Genomic DNA, 15,762 nt, shown 5'->3' on the forward strand with positions numbered 1-15,762 from the left:
CCGGGATCTGCATTTGATGCCAACATCGGGTTCTTGACCCAACACTGAAAATCCTGCCTAATATGTTAAAATGAATGTTTTCCTTATAAAAGTTTAATTTTGAGGTGACACAATAGTTCAAAAAAAAACTTAATTCAATTATTCTTTGAATTTTCCCTTAAGTCATGCTCCTAGCCCAATCTTCTCACGTTTTGACCTTGACAACAGTTGGGCAACTCAACTGAGAAGTGTAAAAAAATTGTTTGTTTTTAATGATTCATTGATAGGATGGTCTATGGCAAGGCCAGCCTAATTGCCCTTCAGATGATGGTGGTGAGCTGCCTTCTTGAATGCCGCTGTCCTTGTTGTGTAAGTAGATTTGCATTGCTGTTAGTGAGGGTGCTCCAGGATTTTGACCCCAAAAAAATAAATAAATGGCAATATTGTTCCAAGACAGGATAGTTTGTGGCTTGGAGGGGAACTTGCAGATAGTGATGCCAGCATCTGCTGCCCTTATCTTTCTGGCTGGTAGACTTTGCAGGTCTGGAAGGTGCTGTCCTTTTAACATGTTTTGTTCTGCAGGAGTTTGAAGTAATGATCTATCTGCACTGAATTGCATTACTCAGCCATACAATTTATTATCTTTTCATGATTGTCTTTGGTCAATTCAATTGGCAAAGTTTGGTTTGGACCACAACAAGGCTACTGTGGACTTCAGAGATACCCAGAACTCAATACTCTACATCATAATAGAAACTTTAATTTAGTTCCTGAACAAATCATAGTGAGTCTTTCTGACAGTCAATGGACAAAAAAGAGGTTTCCTTGATACTTGTGTTTGAGTCAGTCTATCTCCGGCTCTGAGTAATAAAGTAGACACTTTGAGTGCCAAACACTGACTGTCCATTCATTTTGTAGTCCACGTTTGCTGCTGTTTGCCGAACACAACCTTTTCTCATCAGCATCACATGCTTAAGTTTTCTTCGATAATTGTCTCCAGCCAGGAAGTACAAAATTGGGTCAATGCAGCTGTTGATACTGACCAATGGTCTTGTGATTTTATATGTGAAGTTCACGATATTAAGTGCATGACAGTCCTTGTCGAATAGCCTGAAGGTGTAGTACAATGTTCTTGTGATGTGGAAAGGTACAAAACACAGGAAAAAGACAATTAACACAATGATGATCAATTTAATCGATTTCTTTTTGACATTGCGTAAAGATCTGTTGGAACTAGACACAAGGGCTTTATTCAACTTTATGGTCATTAAGCTGTAACAGGAGATAATGATGACGAAAGGTATGATGAAGAGAATCACCATGATTGCAGAGCTATATAAAACATATTGGGGGAAATCTTCTCTACGAGTCGTGTCATGACAAAGTATCTCATCACCCCTATTGCTTGTTGTGACAAAAAGCAAATTGGGAATGAGGCAGATGATGACTACTACCCAGACCAGCATGCACACTACCCAGGCACGTTTCACTTTAATCCATTTGAGTGATTGGAAGGGAAAGCACACACCAATGAACCTATGCACACTGATGCAGGTAAGAAAAAGGATGCTGGAGTAGATGTTGGCATAGAAAATGAAGCGGGTTAACTTACACAGGACCACACCGAATGACCAGTGATTTCGATTGGCATAGTAATATGTGAGGAGTGGCAGAGATAGCACATATAGAAGGTCTGACAGGGCCAAGTTAAACATATAGGTTATAGTTGCATTCCATGGTCGCATCTTGCACAGAAACATCCACAGTGCAATGGCATTGAGAACAAGGCCCACCACACATACAGTTCCATAGGATACTGGCAATAGAATATATTTGAACTCTTCATTGAAATGGCAACTGTATTTGTTGTTGCTAGAACCATTACCAATGTCAGAATTAGTTTCCAGAGGTGTAGACTCGCTGTATCCAAAGGTTGAGAATATTGGTACAGTAGGGGCCCAATGGTAACTCAATATTATTCTTGCTACCATTTGATACAGTCCAACCTGGGAAGAGAACAACAAATATTGCTTAGAGAGCCTCATGAAAAATATTTAAAATCTGACCCTTTTAAGCAGTCTCATTGTAAAAATAGTTGTGCTACAGCACTGAAGCCCAAAATGTGTGAGTCAATCTTGTAACAGAATTGTGTGTGTCTGACAATTCGCGCAAGTAACGTTGGTAATATTGGTCAATATCAGATACATCTTGTCACAGGTGCAGTTTTGCTATACTTCAAAACAAAATAAAAGACTTCCTAGGATCTTCAGAATTTCCTCTACCTGACCTGCATCCAGGCCCAAGTTGGAGAGAAAATATTGCTCTGACATTTGTTAAATATATGCAACATTTCATTGTGGATTTAATTTTGCTTAGATTCCTGAATTGGGAGATAACCTAAATTTTCTTAAGTACAGCTAGTAATGCCAGAGGGGAATATTTGTCATTCTGTTAGGGAAGGTTACTGTAAGCAATCCTTTCAAGAGTTTTGACAGTTGATTCAATCACTTCAGATATATTTCAGAATATGATAGATCTGGAACAATGACATTTTTTGTGTCCAAATACTCACCTTACTCTTACATCTTCTAAAGCTGCCATATGCTGCTTTTACTGCCTCCATATGCATCCAACTATTCAGCTATAGCAGGCACAGCATCCAAGCAGATGCTGCACAATCACTGACACTGGGTTCCCTCACTTGGAGGACAAGGCGGCACACAATAGAAGGGGGCAGAGCAGATCCAGAGAGACGAGTGCAACTGCACCCCCTGAGCCCTACCTTCCCACCATACCAGGCCACATCCTGGTAAACCTCCTTTGCACCCTTTCCAATGCCTCCACATCTTTCTTATAATGCGGCGACCAAAACGTACACAATACTCCAAGTGCGGCTGCACCAGAGTTTTGTACAGTTGTAACATGACCTCACGGCTCCGAAATTCAATCCCTCTACCAATAAAAGCTAACACGCATACGCCTTCTTAACAACCTTATCAACCTGGGTGCCAACTTTCAGGGAGTTGAACAAGAAACTAGCTGTGATAGGACTCCCAGCATCCAAAAATCACTGAGAACATTAAAATTGACAGCACCTTCCTTCCTTATGTCACTTCCCAAATCCCAGCCCATACTTAATATGTCATCTGACATGATGAATAAGCTGTTGCTGATGTAATTGGTAATCACTTGCTTCCCACCCAGTCAATCTTTCCTCACACCAACATTCCCTTCCCATTTTATTTCTTATTTTAAAACATCTGACCACCGATCTGATGCTTATAGCTGCATAGAACATAACAGCGCGGTACAGGCCCTTCGGCCCTCGATGTTGCGCCGACCAGTGGAACGAATCTAATGATCCTCTAACCTAAACTATTCCAATGTTATCCATATGCCTATCCACTGACCATTTGAATGCCCTTAAAGTTGGTGAGTCCACAACTGCTGCAGGCAGGGCATTCCACGCCATTACTACCCTCTGAGTAAAGGACCTACCTCTGACATCCGTCCTATAACTACCACCCCTTAATTTTAAACTATGTCCCCTCGTGTTAGCCGTCACCATCAAAGGATCCAATCCTTTGATCATCTTAAGAACATAAGAAATAGGAGCAGGAGTAGGCCATCTAGCCCTTCGAGCCTGCCCCGCCATTCAATAAGATCATGGCTGATCTGTCGTGGCTCAGTTCCACTTTCCCGCCCTCTCCCCATAACCCTTAATCCCTTCTCTTATCAAAAACCCATCAACCCGCTTCTTAAAAATATTTAGCGAGGCAGCCTCCACCACTTCAACGGGCAGAGAATTCCAGAGATTCACCACCCTTTGAGTGAAGAAGTTCCTCCTCAACTCCGTTCTAAACCGCCTCCCCTTTATCTTGAGGCTGTGCCCCCTAGTCCTACTGTCTTTTTTGAGCGGGAAGAGTCTCTCCACCTCTATCCTATCCATCCCATTCATCATCTTATACGTCTCAATGAGATCTCCCCTCATTCTTCTAAACTCTAACGAGTACAAGCCTAGTTTATTCAGCCTCTCCTCATAGCTCAATCCCCTCAACTCCGGTATCAGCCTAGTAAACCTCCTCTGCACTCCCTCCAGGGCCAAAATATCCTTGTGCAGGTGCGGCGCCCAAAACTGCACACAGTACTCCAGCTGCGGCCTCACCAATGCCCTATACAGCTGCAGCAAGACCTCCCTACTTTTATATTCAATCCCCCTCGCTTAGGTCACCTCGTAATCTTCTTCTCTAATGAAAATAACATCAGGTCCCTCTGCCTTTCCTCATAAGACCTTCCCACCATACCAGGCCACATCCTGGTAAACCTCCTTTGCACCCTTTCCAATGCCTCCACATCTTTCTTATAATGCGGCGACCAAAACGTACACAATACTCCAAGTGCGGCTGCACCAGAGTTTTGTACAGTTGTAACATGACCTCACGGCTCCGAAATTCAATCCCTCTACCAATAAAAGCTAACACGCATACGCCTTCTTAACAACCTTATCAACCTGGGTGCCAACTTTCAGGGAGCTATGCACATGTACCCCGAGATCTCTCTGCTCGTCAACACTACTAAGAGTCCTTCCATTAGCCCTATATTCTGTACTCCTGTTACTCTTACCAAAGTGAATCACCTCACACTTTTCCATATTAAACTTCGTTTGCCACCTCTCGGCCCAGCTCTGCAGCTTATCTCTGACAACTTAGATACCAGCTAGTCGTTGATTGAAACCTTTAAAATCCTGAGGGATACTGACAAGGCAGAATTGGAGTGGCTGTTTTCTCTTGCCAGTGAATCTGGAACTAGTCACTGTTCAAAAATGAGGGGTCACTCATTTAAGACAGAGGCGAGAAGTTTTTTCTCTCAGATGGTCATGTGAACACCCTGGAACACTTTTCCTCAAAAGGCAGTGGAAGCCAAAATTTTGAATATTTTTAGGGCAGAGCTAGCTAGATTCTTGATTAATAAGCGGGTGAAAGGTTATCGGGGGTAGACAGGAATGTGGGGTTGAAGTTACAAACAGATCAGCCATGATCTTATTGGATGGTGGAGCAGGCTCCAGAGATGAAGTCTACCACTGCTCCTAATTCAAACATTTGCATATTTGTAAATATGCAGCAATATAAAAACGAAGCTCATTCTAAAAATACAAAATATATCTATGGTCTTAGTTCACTTTCTAAATCTACTTTCCAATATTTTGTATTGAGAAGGCAAAAGAAACAATGCTGAAAAATTAACAGCATGTGAACCCTCTTTAATTTGAAAATCTGCCCATGTCTGTGGCAAGGAAGAGTTAGCACATGAATTGCAAATTACCACAAATTGCTGGCCAATTTGCACTACTTCACTATCACGAAAACAACAGCTTGTCCTTAATCTCCCCATGATTTTTATGAAGTACTTGCATCTACAAATTAGTTGCCCATTAAACATGCCACAGGAAGTTAAGTTTCGTAAATAATAGCAGTTCTTTTTTAACAACATAATAATTTTTAATGACTGCCAATCAAAAGTTATTGCTCAGAAAGTGAACAAGATGAGTGTTTTAAATTTAAATAAAGGCAATTGTAAGGGAATGAAAGCACAGCTCATTAAAGTGAACTGGCAAATGAGGTTAAGGGATAGATCAGTAGGATTTGGTGGCAGACATTTAAGCAAAGATTTCAGAATACTCAGAATAGATTCATTCCAGCAAGAACAAAAAACTCCAAAAGGAGGGCCCGCCATCCATGGTTACCTAAAAAAGCTAAAGACAATATCAAATTGCAAGAGAAAGCATACAATTGTGTAATGGTGGGTGGCTGGTCAGAAGATTAGACAGAATATAAAAAACAGCAAAGAGTAACTGAGCATTGAGAAGGAGGAATAAACTAGATTACGAAAGAAAGGTAGCCAGAAGTATAAGGACAGATAATACCTGTTTATATTGATGAAATCTTGCTTCTGATCACACATGGCCCCACCGATCGTGCCCCATGCAGTGGGCTGCCCAGCAGCAAGGGATGCGTTCAATGGGAAACCCCATTGCCAACAGTGGGAACTTATGGCCTTGCCACCAGCGAGCAGTGCACTACTCCCACCGCCACGAAACATGCCACAGATTGGGAGGAAAATCCCGTCCTATAGATATTTAAAAATGAAAGAATGAACAAATGGGTCCTATGGAAATGAAATTTGGGGAATGAGTAAGAGAAGATAAAGAGAAGGCAAATGAATTGAACAGGTATTTTGCATCTGTCTTCACTTTAGAGGATACAAGTAAATTCCTAGAAATGGCTGTATAATGGGATGTGGAAGGGAGGGAGGAACTAAAGAAAATGACAATCATCGGGAAAGTGGTACTGAGCAAATCTCTGAATTGTAGGCGGACAAGTCCTCTGGTCCCCTTGGACTTCATCCTTGGGTCTTAAAAGAACTAGTTTGATGAGATAGTTGATGCATTGGTTTTAGTTTTCCAAAATGCTCAGTGAGAGAAGGTTCCATTAGATTGGAAAATAGCAAATGCATCTCCCTCATTCAATAAGAGAAGGAAACAGAAAGCAGGAAACTATAGGCCAGTTAGCTTTACAACTTTCATGGAAGAAATGTTAGGAGCTATTAATAAAGGTATTATAGCAGGGCACTTGGAAAAGTTCAAGTTATTCAGGCAGAATCAACATGGTTTTGTGAAATAAAAATCATAGGCGGAATTTTCCTATCATGCCCACCACATGAATCGTAGCAGGTAAGACAGAAAATTCAATGGGCCATTTAAAGGTCTGTTGACCTCAGGCAGGAATTTCTTGCCTTGAGGTGTGCACATCTGGAAAATCCCACCCTATGTTTAAATAATTCATTGGAGTTAATTATAAAATTATAGAATCCCTACAGTGCAGAAGGAGGCTATTCGGCCCATCAAGTCTGCATCAACCACAATCCCACCCAGTCCCTATCCCCATTACCCTGTGCATTTACCCTAGATAGTCTTCCTGTCACTAAGGGCAATTTAGCACAGCCAACCACCTAACCACACATCTTGGAAGTTCTTTGAAGAAATAACATGTTTTGTGGATAAAGTGGAACCAGTGGATGTACTTTACTTACATTTCCAGAAGGCATTTGATTAGATATCACTTCAAAGTTTATAGCAGAAAATAAAGGCTCATTGCATAGCGGGTAACATATTGGTTAGCTAACAGCAAACTGAGAGTTGACATAAATATATCATTTCCTTGTTGGCAAGATGTAACATGTGGCATGCCACAGGGATCAGTGCCAGGCCTCAACTTTTTTACAGTAGTAAGTGACTTGGATGAAGGATTTGAAATGATGGTTGCTAAATTTGCTGGCAACACAAAGATATGTAGGGAAGAAAGCTGTGAAGAGCTCATAAAGAGGCTACAAAGGGATATAGGTAGGTTAAGTGAGTGGGCAAAGATCTGGCAAAATGTAGTATATTGTGGGAAAATGTGAAAACGTACATTTTGGCAAGAAGAATAAAACATATTTTATTTAAATCATAGAATCCCAACAGTACAGAAGGAGACCATTCAGCCCATTGAGCCTACACTGACAACAATCCCACCTAGCGCCTATCTCCGTAACCCTACATACTTACCATGCTATTCCCGATTATAGGACAATTTAGCATGGCCAATCAACCTAAGCTGCATATCTTTGGAGTGTGGGAGGGAACCAGAGCATCCAAAGGAAACCCATGCAGATACAAGCAGAACATGTAAACTCCACACAGTCACTCGAGGCCGGAATTGAACCCAGGTCCCTGGCTCTGTGAGGCTGCAATGCTAACCACTGTGCCACCATACCACCCATACAGTGAGAGATTTCAGAGCTCTGAGGTAAGGACATCCCAGTGAATGGTTTGCAAAAGGTTAGTATGTAGGTACAGCAAATAATTAGGGAAGCTAATAGAATGTATTGTTTATAACCAAGGAAATTGATTACAAAAGTAGGGAGATTATGCTTCAGTTGTACAGGGCATTGGTGAGGCCATATCTGCCATAGCATTGATCTATTTGTACTGTATTATCATTCAGAAACAATTTACTGGACTAATATCAGGAATGGGTAGGTAATCTTATGAAGAATGGTTGGGCAGGCTAGACTTGTCTCAGCTAGAGTTTAAAAAAGTAAGAGGTGACTTGATTGAAACATCCTGAAGGGTCTTGACAGAGTGGAAAGAATTTTATCCTTTTGTGGGAGAATCTCGGAATTTTCCTATCGCTCAAACTGGTAGAATTTTCAGGTTCTGTCAACTGTACATCCCATCAGAGGTTTCCCAGAGGAAAGGGGTGCATTCAATGCGAAACCTCATTGACAAGTACATGACCAGAAGATCCCGCCACCAATGGCGAGCCACCTCTACCTCTGTGAAACACGCAGTGGGTTGTGGAGAAAGCCCTGCCCTAGGAGTCAGTACTTAAAGATATGCAGTCACCCATTTAAGACAGAAATGAGGAAATGTTTTATTCTTATAGGAATTGTGAGTCTTTGGAACTCTCTTCATCAAAATCCAGTTGAAGCAGAGTCTTCAGATATTTTTGAAATAGAGAAAGATATATTCTCGATGGGCAAAGGAGTGAGATGTTATCCAGGGGAGGTGGGAATGTGGTTTTAAGCTTATCATCAGATCAGCCATGATTTTATTCAATGGCAGAGCAGGTTTCAGGAATTGTGTAGTCTAATCCACCTAGTTCATATGTTTAGAAGTCTAACAGGGTGCTCTAAAAGATGCCATATTTCCGATTCTATTATTTAACTGTACACAAGGAGCGTGATAGCAATGTGAAATATAGAGTTGTGTTCAGGTGAGGGTCACAGTGAGTCAGGGTTAATATAACAGTCAGAATTAATGTCAACCTTAGCCTTAAGAATCACATATGGGTTAATGTTAAGATTGTAGTGTGTGCCCTTGTTGTAGCTCATGATTAAACTGAGGGGAAAAAAAAATCAGGGTTTGACCGAGGATCCATACCACATGTTAGAGTATTTAGCTCAAGTGCTATAAATCTCTTGTTTGTAGTAGTTTTTATTGCCACAATCAGGAGCATAAACAATTGTTAAAATATTATAGCTAGGCATAAAGCTATGGAAAAAGATTGCCCTCTGTTAATGTTAATCCAGAGTGACATTTACAAGACTGCACCAGGGAGCCACCTAGTAACTAAACATCATAAAATATGTACATTATTCATCTGCACCAGTACCTTATGCACTGAGCTGAAAATCTGTGATCTAGACCTGCCCAAGGCCTACAAGAATCTGGTGACATTGATCCATCAAGTATCCATTTAGTTCATTAGAATTTTTTTTCTCACAGTAGGATTATACTTTTAGTTTCAACAGTTGGATTTGCAGAACTAGAGGGTGTGGAGTCAAGCATTGGGGAGGACGTTAGCAAGATGCAGTTAATCATTGATTGACAGAATTTTCACCTAAGTAATTCATGGATGAGCAATGCAATTTGATTAAACATGATACACGGTATTTATAGACATCAGGATAATACATACCAATCCTTTGCCCTACACCTTTAAATCTCCCTTCACAAAAACACTCAGAACTCAGGCACAGTCTTTTTATTTCTACCATTTGTTTAATGTGCTTGTATAATTATTGTTTATAACACCTGTCTTCTGTTTCCTAATCTACTGCTCCTTCCAATAGCTACTTCAGTGGGAAACCTGCTGCATCCATTTATCCCACTACCCCGCCCTCTACTGCCCTTGCCTTTATCCTTCCACACCACTGGTGAGAATCCCACAGATTTTGAAAGATGCTAACACTTGGGTATGAGTTTCAATGCCAACATGTCAGAGTTCACTGACTGCCCCCTGATGCTGATGGCTAATGCATTGGACAGGTCTATTTTTCCTCATACTCTCTCCCAGTGCTAATATTCAGAATTACTGTGCTTGTATATAGTAAACCGAGCTCTCAGAAAAAGCAATTTGATACTGAAATGCAACACAAGGGAAGACAAAGAGAAAAGTACGGGCGGTTCAGATTTATACCCATCCCAAATGAATTTCAATTTATCTCAACTTCAAAATTTTGGCCCAAAGAATTTCATTTATAAAGAAATTCTCATGCTGAATGTTTTGTAAATTCTCAATCCCAATGAACCCTCCTGTCATTGTCGCGCCATCATTCTATTTTTGAACGTTGACCACATCATTAGGAAAGGGAAAAGCAAGATCTCATTCACAAACTGAAGGATTGAAACAGCCTACAAATTAATCCCAAGTTTAAACAGTTCCCCTTGGTGTTAAATGGTTAATTGCTCAATTGTTAAACTCATCACTGACCAATTTTTCTTTCAGCCTCATTGGATTTTCTTTTGGATGAGCTCCAGGCATCAAAAAAACCTCTAGGTGGAATATTGCCCATTTAAGAATGCAAAATAATGCATTACTGCAGATTTGCATTGTATTTACAGCATAGAAATAGACTATTCAGCACTGGTAGTCGCTACAAGTGTTTATTAACTTTTTTTTCATATTTCAATTACTCAGTTTGATTTAACTCTATCAGCACATCATCAAGTTTTTATCCTTGTATTATTATCTAGTTTCTGTTTCAGCTTCACACTATTCTAACCACTTTCTGCATGAAGAATTTTCTCCAGTATTCCAACCTTACACTTAAATTTATGCTAATGCTGAAATATGTCTATTTATATACTTGCAGCAGCTTAAAGCAACAGACAACATTATTTCCACATTGAAAGAAGTATTCAGATTTTGTATTGGCCACCATGTCTCCAGACAGGCAGAAAAATCTCATGTTCTCAGCTGAGAGAATGGAAATATTGCGACAGGAAATAATGGCAGAAGAGGGAGATAATATTTTTGCCAAGCACCCAAGAAGTACTACCAAGTGGTATTGGCAGAAGGTAATCAGGCCAATGATACCAATGTCACCATCTCCATACATAGAACATAGAACATTACAGCGCAGAACAGGCCCTTCGGCCCACGATGTTGTGCCGACCAGTTAAAAAGCCATGACCCTCTAACCTAAACCAAACCCTTTCCATCCATAAACCTATCCACGGATCTCTTAAACGCCCCCAAACTAGGCGCATTTACAACTGCAGCAGGCAGGGCATTCCAATCCCTCACCACCCTCTGGGTAAAGAACCTACCCCTGACATCCGTCCTATAACTACCACCCCTTAATTTAAAGCTATGCCCCCTCGTGCTAGCTTTCTCCATCCGAGGAAAAAGGCTATCACTGTCCACCCTATCCAAACCTCTGATCATCTTATATGTTTCAATAAGGTCCCCTCTTAGCCGCCTTCTTTCTAACGAAAACAACCTCAAATCCCTCAGTCTCTCCTCATAGGACCTCCCCTCCATACCAGGCAACATCCTGGTAAACCTCCTCTGCACCCTCTCCAAAGCCTCCACATCCTTCCTATAATGTGGGGACCAGAACTGCACACAATACTCCAAGTGCGGCCGCACCAGAGTCTTGTACAGTTACATCCAGACTGTGCCAGCAAATGTTTCATGAACTTACCAGATCATGACGACAAAAGAAAATACATGAAACCCTTCAAGAATGCATTTTATTAAGCATGCCTGCCTTTTGCAATGATGTTAAAGTATCTCCCAGTTAATGTACCTATGAATGCATGTGCCTTGAATTCATAGGTTTCACATCGAGCTGCTCATTTACTCAGTGTTATATGCCTTCATGCCTCAAAAGCTTTTTATGGAATGTAAACGCTGATGTGTGCACCAATCAGTAGTCCCATTAGGTTTTACTGCAAGTCATAAGCAAAGTGTGGTTCTCAACACCTGAGCTTATTTTCCAGGAACGTAGCAACAAGTGATGGCCCCTCAACCTTTCACTTAAATAAAGACTAATCACAGCAAATCCTGTTGAGGATGTTTTACACTGATCAGAGACAAGATTATAAAAAGAGAAGTGCCATCTGCCTTCTTCTTATTTATTTATCCTGCCTCTCATTAACTGTTAGTAAATGTATTATTACTCACTCCACTCTTTCTATGCAAGCAACATGAGAACTCAGTTAATTGGGAAACTACAATAACCTCTCCTCGAGATGTTGTTAAAAGAGACATCTGGATTTGCCAATATTTCATAGCATCTGCTACTTCCCACGTTATCCCTCCCAAGCCACCATTTGGAGACATTAGAGTGCAGTGCACTGGGTGATGCACTGACCACATGAACAGGAGGAGCAGCTGAGAGGGGCCAGAACATTAAATTACATAGAGTCACAACTAAGGATCCCTTAGACTACTAAAAACCTAATGCTTCCAGAGCATCAGACCAGGAAGCTAGGCCAAATGGTATACTGCATATTTTGTTAATTCTTTCATGGGATGTGGGCATCACTAGCTAGGTCATCATTTATTGCCCATCTCTAATTGCCCTTGAGAAGATGGTGATGAACAGCTTTCTTGAGCCATTGCGGATCATGTAGGTACCCCTAGTATTGTTAGGAATTTGACCCAGTGACAGTGAATGAATGGTGATGTAATTCCAAGTCAGGATTGCGTGTGACTTGGAGGGGAACTTGCAAGTGGTGATGTTCCAATGCATCTCCTGTCCTTGACTTTCTTGGTGGGAGATGTTGTGGGTTGGATTGTGCTAATGAAGAAGCCCTGGTGAGTTGCTGCAGTGCATCTTGTAGATTGTACAAACTACTGGAACTGTGCATGAGTGGCGGAGGGCGTTCAAGGCGATAGATGGAGTTCCAATCAAGTGGGCTAGTTTGTCCTGGATGATATTAAGCTTCTTGAGCATTGTTGGAGCAGTGCTCATCAAGGCAAATGGAGATATTCCATCATATTCCTGACTTAATGTACCTTGGCAATGGTGGACAGGTTTTGAGATGTCAGGAGATTAGTTACTCTCTAGAGAATTCCCAGCCTCTAACGTGTTCCTGTAGCCACAGTTTGTATAAGGACGGTTCCATTTAATTTATGAGTAATGGATTATTATATATGCCCCTATGGGCTAAGAATCATGAGGTAGGCTTGGTAACTTGAACAATAGGAGCTTTTTATTGAGTTGTGCAGTGATTCGCAGTCAACTTTAAGACTGCCCAGCCGGATCCCACACTGGGAGGACCTAATTGCCCTGGTGTCACTTTTAAAGGGACAGTCCACAACTCAAATTCCCAACATACAAATAAATACATATATCACATGGATGTTGATTATGGGGATTCAGTGAGGGTGACGCCATTGAATGTCAAGGGAAGATAATTGGATTCTCTGTTCGCACACGGAAAACAGAAAATGTTGGAAAATCTCAGCAGGTCTGATAGCACCTGTGGAGAGAAAACAGAGAATGTTTCAGTCTAGATAATCCAGAGATCTGATGAAGGGTCATCCGGAATCAAAACGGTAACTCACAATCTTGGTATCATGTTTGACCCTGAGGTGTGCTTCCAACTATATATTTGCGCCATCACTAAGACCATCTATTTCTATCTCCGTAACATCTGCCTCAACTAATCTGCTACCAAAACACTAATTTATCCTTTTGTTACCTTTAGGTTTGACTATTCTAATCTACTTCCAGCTGGTCTCCAACATTCTACTGTCCTTGAACATGAGGTCATCCCATTTCCCTACTGTGCTCATTGACCTACATTGGCTACCTGTCAAACATGTCTTGAATTTAAAATTCTTGTTTTAAATCCCTCAATGGCATCACCCTTCACCATCTCTGTAATGTCCCCTAGCCCCACAACTCTCAGAGATATCTGTGCTCATGTATTTCCAGCCTCTTGAACATAATGCTCCTGTGAAAAACAGTTTTATTATATTAAAGCCATTATATAAATATAAGTTGTTGCTGATGTTGTTTTGAATTGCACCTTTATTGGGTTCAATTGATTGCCAAGTGTAGTATGAATACCTGCTAATCCAGATTTTTCTTTTTGCTCCCCTCATGACTCCAAGCATCTGGCTCAAATTCACATGAAAGTATCAGATAACATGGTCCTCACACTATCAATAGCATCAGGACACATTCTAGGGAGTGAATTGTGAATAAATTATTGACAGTAAACTATATAGATTATGACAAGTGATGGGCCCTTAAACAGAAGCCATTGACACAGACTGCACAAAAATCACAATCACTAATTCTCCAAGCAGCAATAGTGAGGGTGCCCCATGTGCAGCGACTGGAACTGGAAAGAATCATTTCAATGTAATGGAGTTTAGATACCCTCTAATTATGGGCAGTAAAATTGATTGGGAATGTATCACAGGGTGCAGGTGTTTTTTGGTCTTTCATTATACCAATTATTTTTACATTGCCGTGGAAGGAATTATATCAGAGTTTGCTGGCAACACCAAGCTAGGGACACAGTAAACAGTGAGAAAATATTCATTGCAATTTTTTAGCTTCCCAATTCTGCTTAGAGTTAACAACACAAACCTTTGAAACAAATTGAGGTAGATCACTGAAACATAAGGACCAAAGACAGTCAGTTCATTGTAGTATTCATACATTTTTCAGAGAAGTTGGATATTGTTGTAAAGTGTTGGTCATAGATAGATCTTATTAAGGTATTTGTAGTTTTAGCTAGTTTGATAGTAAGTATTTATTAACCACTAGAAACTATATACATAAGTACAATAACGTTCCAAGTTTGGAGCTGTCTCTATGATTGCTTCTCTATACTGGGGAGGCTAAGCGCATTCTGGGTAACTACTTTGTGAAACACCTTCAGTTTGCAAGCATAACTCTGACCTTCCTGCCACTTGCCATTTCAACCCATCATCTTGCTCCCATGTCCATATTTCCATCCTTGGCCTCTGCACTGTTCCAGTGAAGCCCAACTCAAACCAAAGGAACAACAATTCATCTTCCGATAAGACACTTTACAGATTTCTGAACGTAACATTGAGATAAACAAATTCAGACAATGAACCTTTTGATCCTTTTCTAAATCATTTTAACCCAACCCCACAGGGCCATCTGTAACTTGTTATCTTTTGCTTCCACAGAGCGCTGACCCTTGTTCTGCTATTAACATATTCTGCCATCTTACCTTAATGATGCCATCAGCACCTTCTTTAATCTTCAACAATATCATTATTTTGTTTTGTGTCGGTAACATTTTTTCAAATCCATCCTGAGCTCCCAGTTATCCATGACCATCTATTTTGGCCCATCTCCTCTGCTCCCTCTTCAACAATATAAGGCCCATCATATTAGTACCTCTCTTCAGCTCTGAAGAAGAATCATATGGGCTTGAAATGTTAACCCTGTTTCTCTCTCTCCATTGATGCCTTTAGACCTGCTGAGTTTTCTAGCATTTTTTTGTTTTTGTTTCAGATTTTCAAAATCCACAGTATTTTTACTTTTATTTTTGCATTTGGAAAGTTATCCCAGTTGATCTCTTGTATTTACAATATTACTACTACCCTATCTGCAGCACCACCCCACCCCCCCCCCCCCCAACTCAAATCTCTGAGTCCAGAGGTTCAGGTAGTTTGGAGACCTTAGAACTCTTCCACACCTTGTTCTCACTATTGTTGGAGGAATGGTAGGCCCTGTTGCTGTGGGTAAACTTGCTAACTCGGAGGTTGTTCTGACATTTGGGGGTGTTTTCCCCTTTTTTTCTATTTTTTTTTGTTGACTCCTCAATCCTAGTGGTAAATAGTGATTAGCCATCCTATTCTTTATGGTGTGGACAAACTTCAGACTTTTATCAATGGTGATATCTCCTCATCCTTCATGTGGCTCACCATGATGCATGCTGGGATGGAAGATACTTCA

The 15,762-nt window shown here is 40.8% G+C and overlaps 1 protein-coding gene across 1 annotated transcript; it reads right to left on the reverse strand.

The window, feature by feature from the left end:
• Positions 1-827: 827 nt before the first annotated feature.
• LOC145342454 (P2Y purinoceptor 4) lies at positions 828-15,100 on the reverse strand. Its single transcript, XM_080188018.1, has 2 exons — positions 15,032-15,100; positions 828-1,985 (listed from the first exon to the last, which is right to left on the reverse strand). Exons 1-2 carry the CDS (start codon positions 15,098-15,100, stop codon positions 828-830), a joined length of 1,227 nt encoding a protein of 408 aa, XP_080044144.1.
• Positions 15,101-15,762: the final 662 nt, after the last annotated feature.

Source organism: Carcharhinus amblyrhynchos, chromosome 4, assembly GCF_965287045.1.
Source record: "Carcharhinus amblyrhynchos chromosome 4, sCarAmb.v2.hapA, whole genome shotgun sequence".
Lineage (NCBI taxonomy): Eukaryota > Metazoa > Chordata > Chondrichthyes > Carcharhiniformes > Carcharhinidae > Carcharhinus > Carcharhinus amblyrhynchos.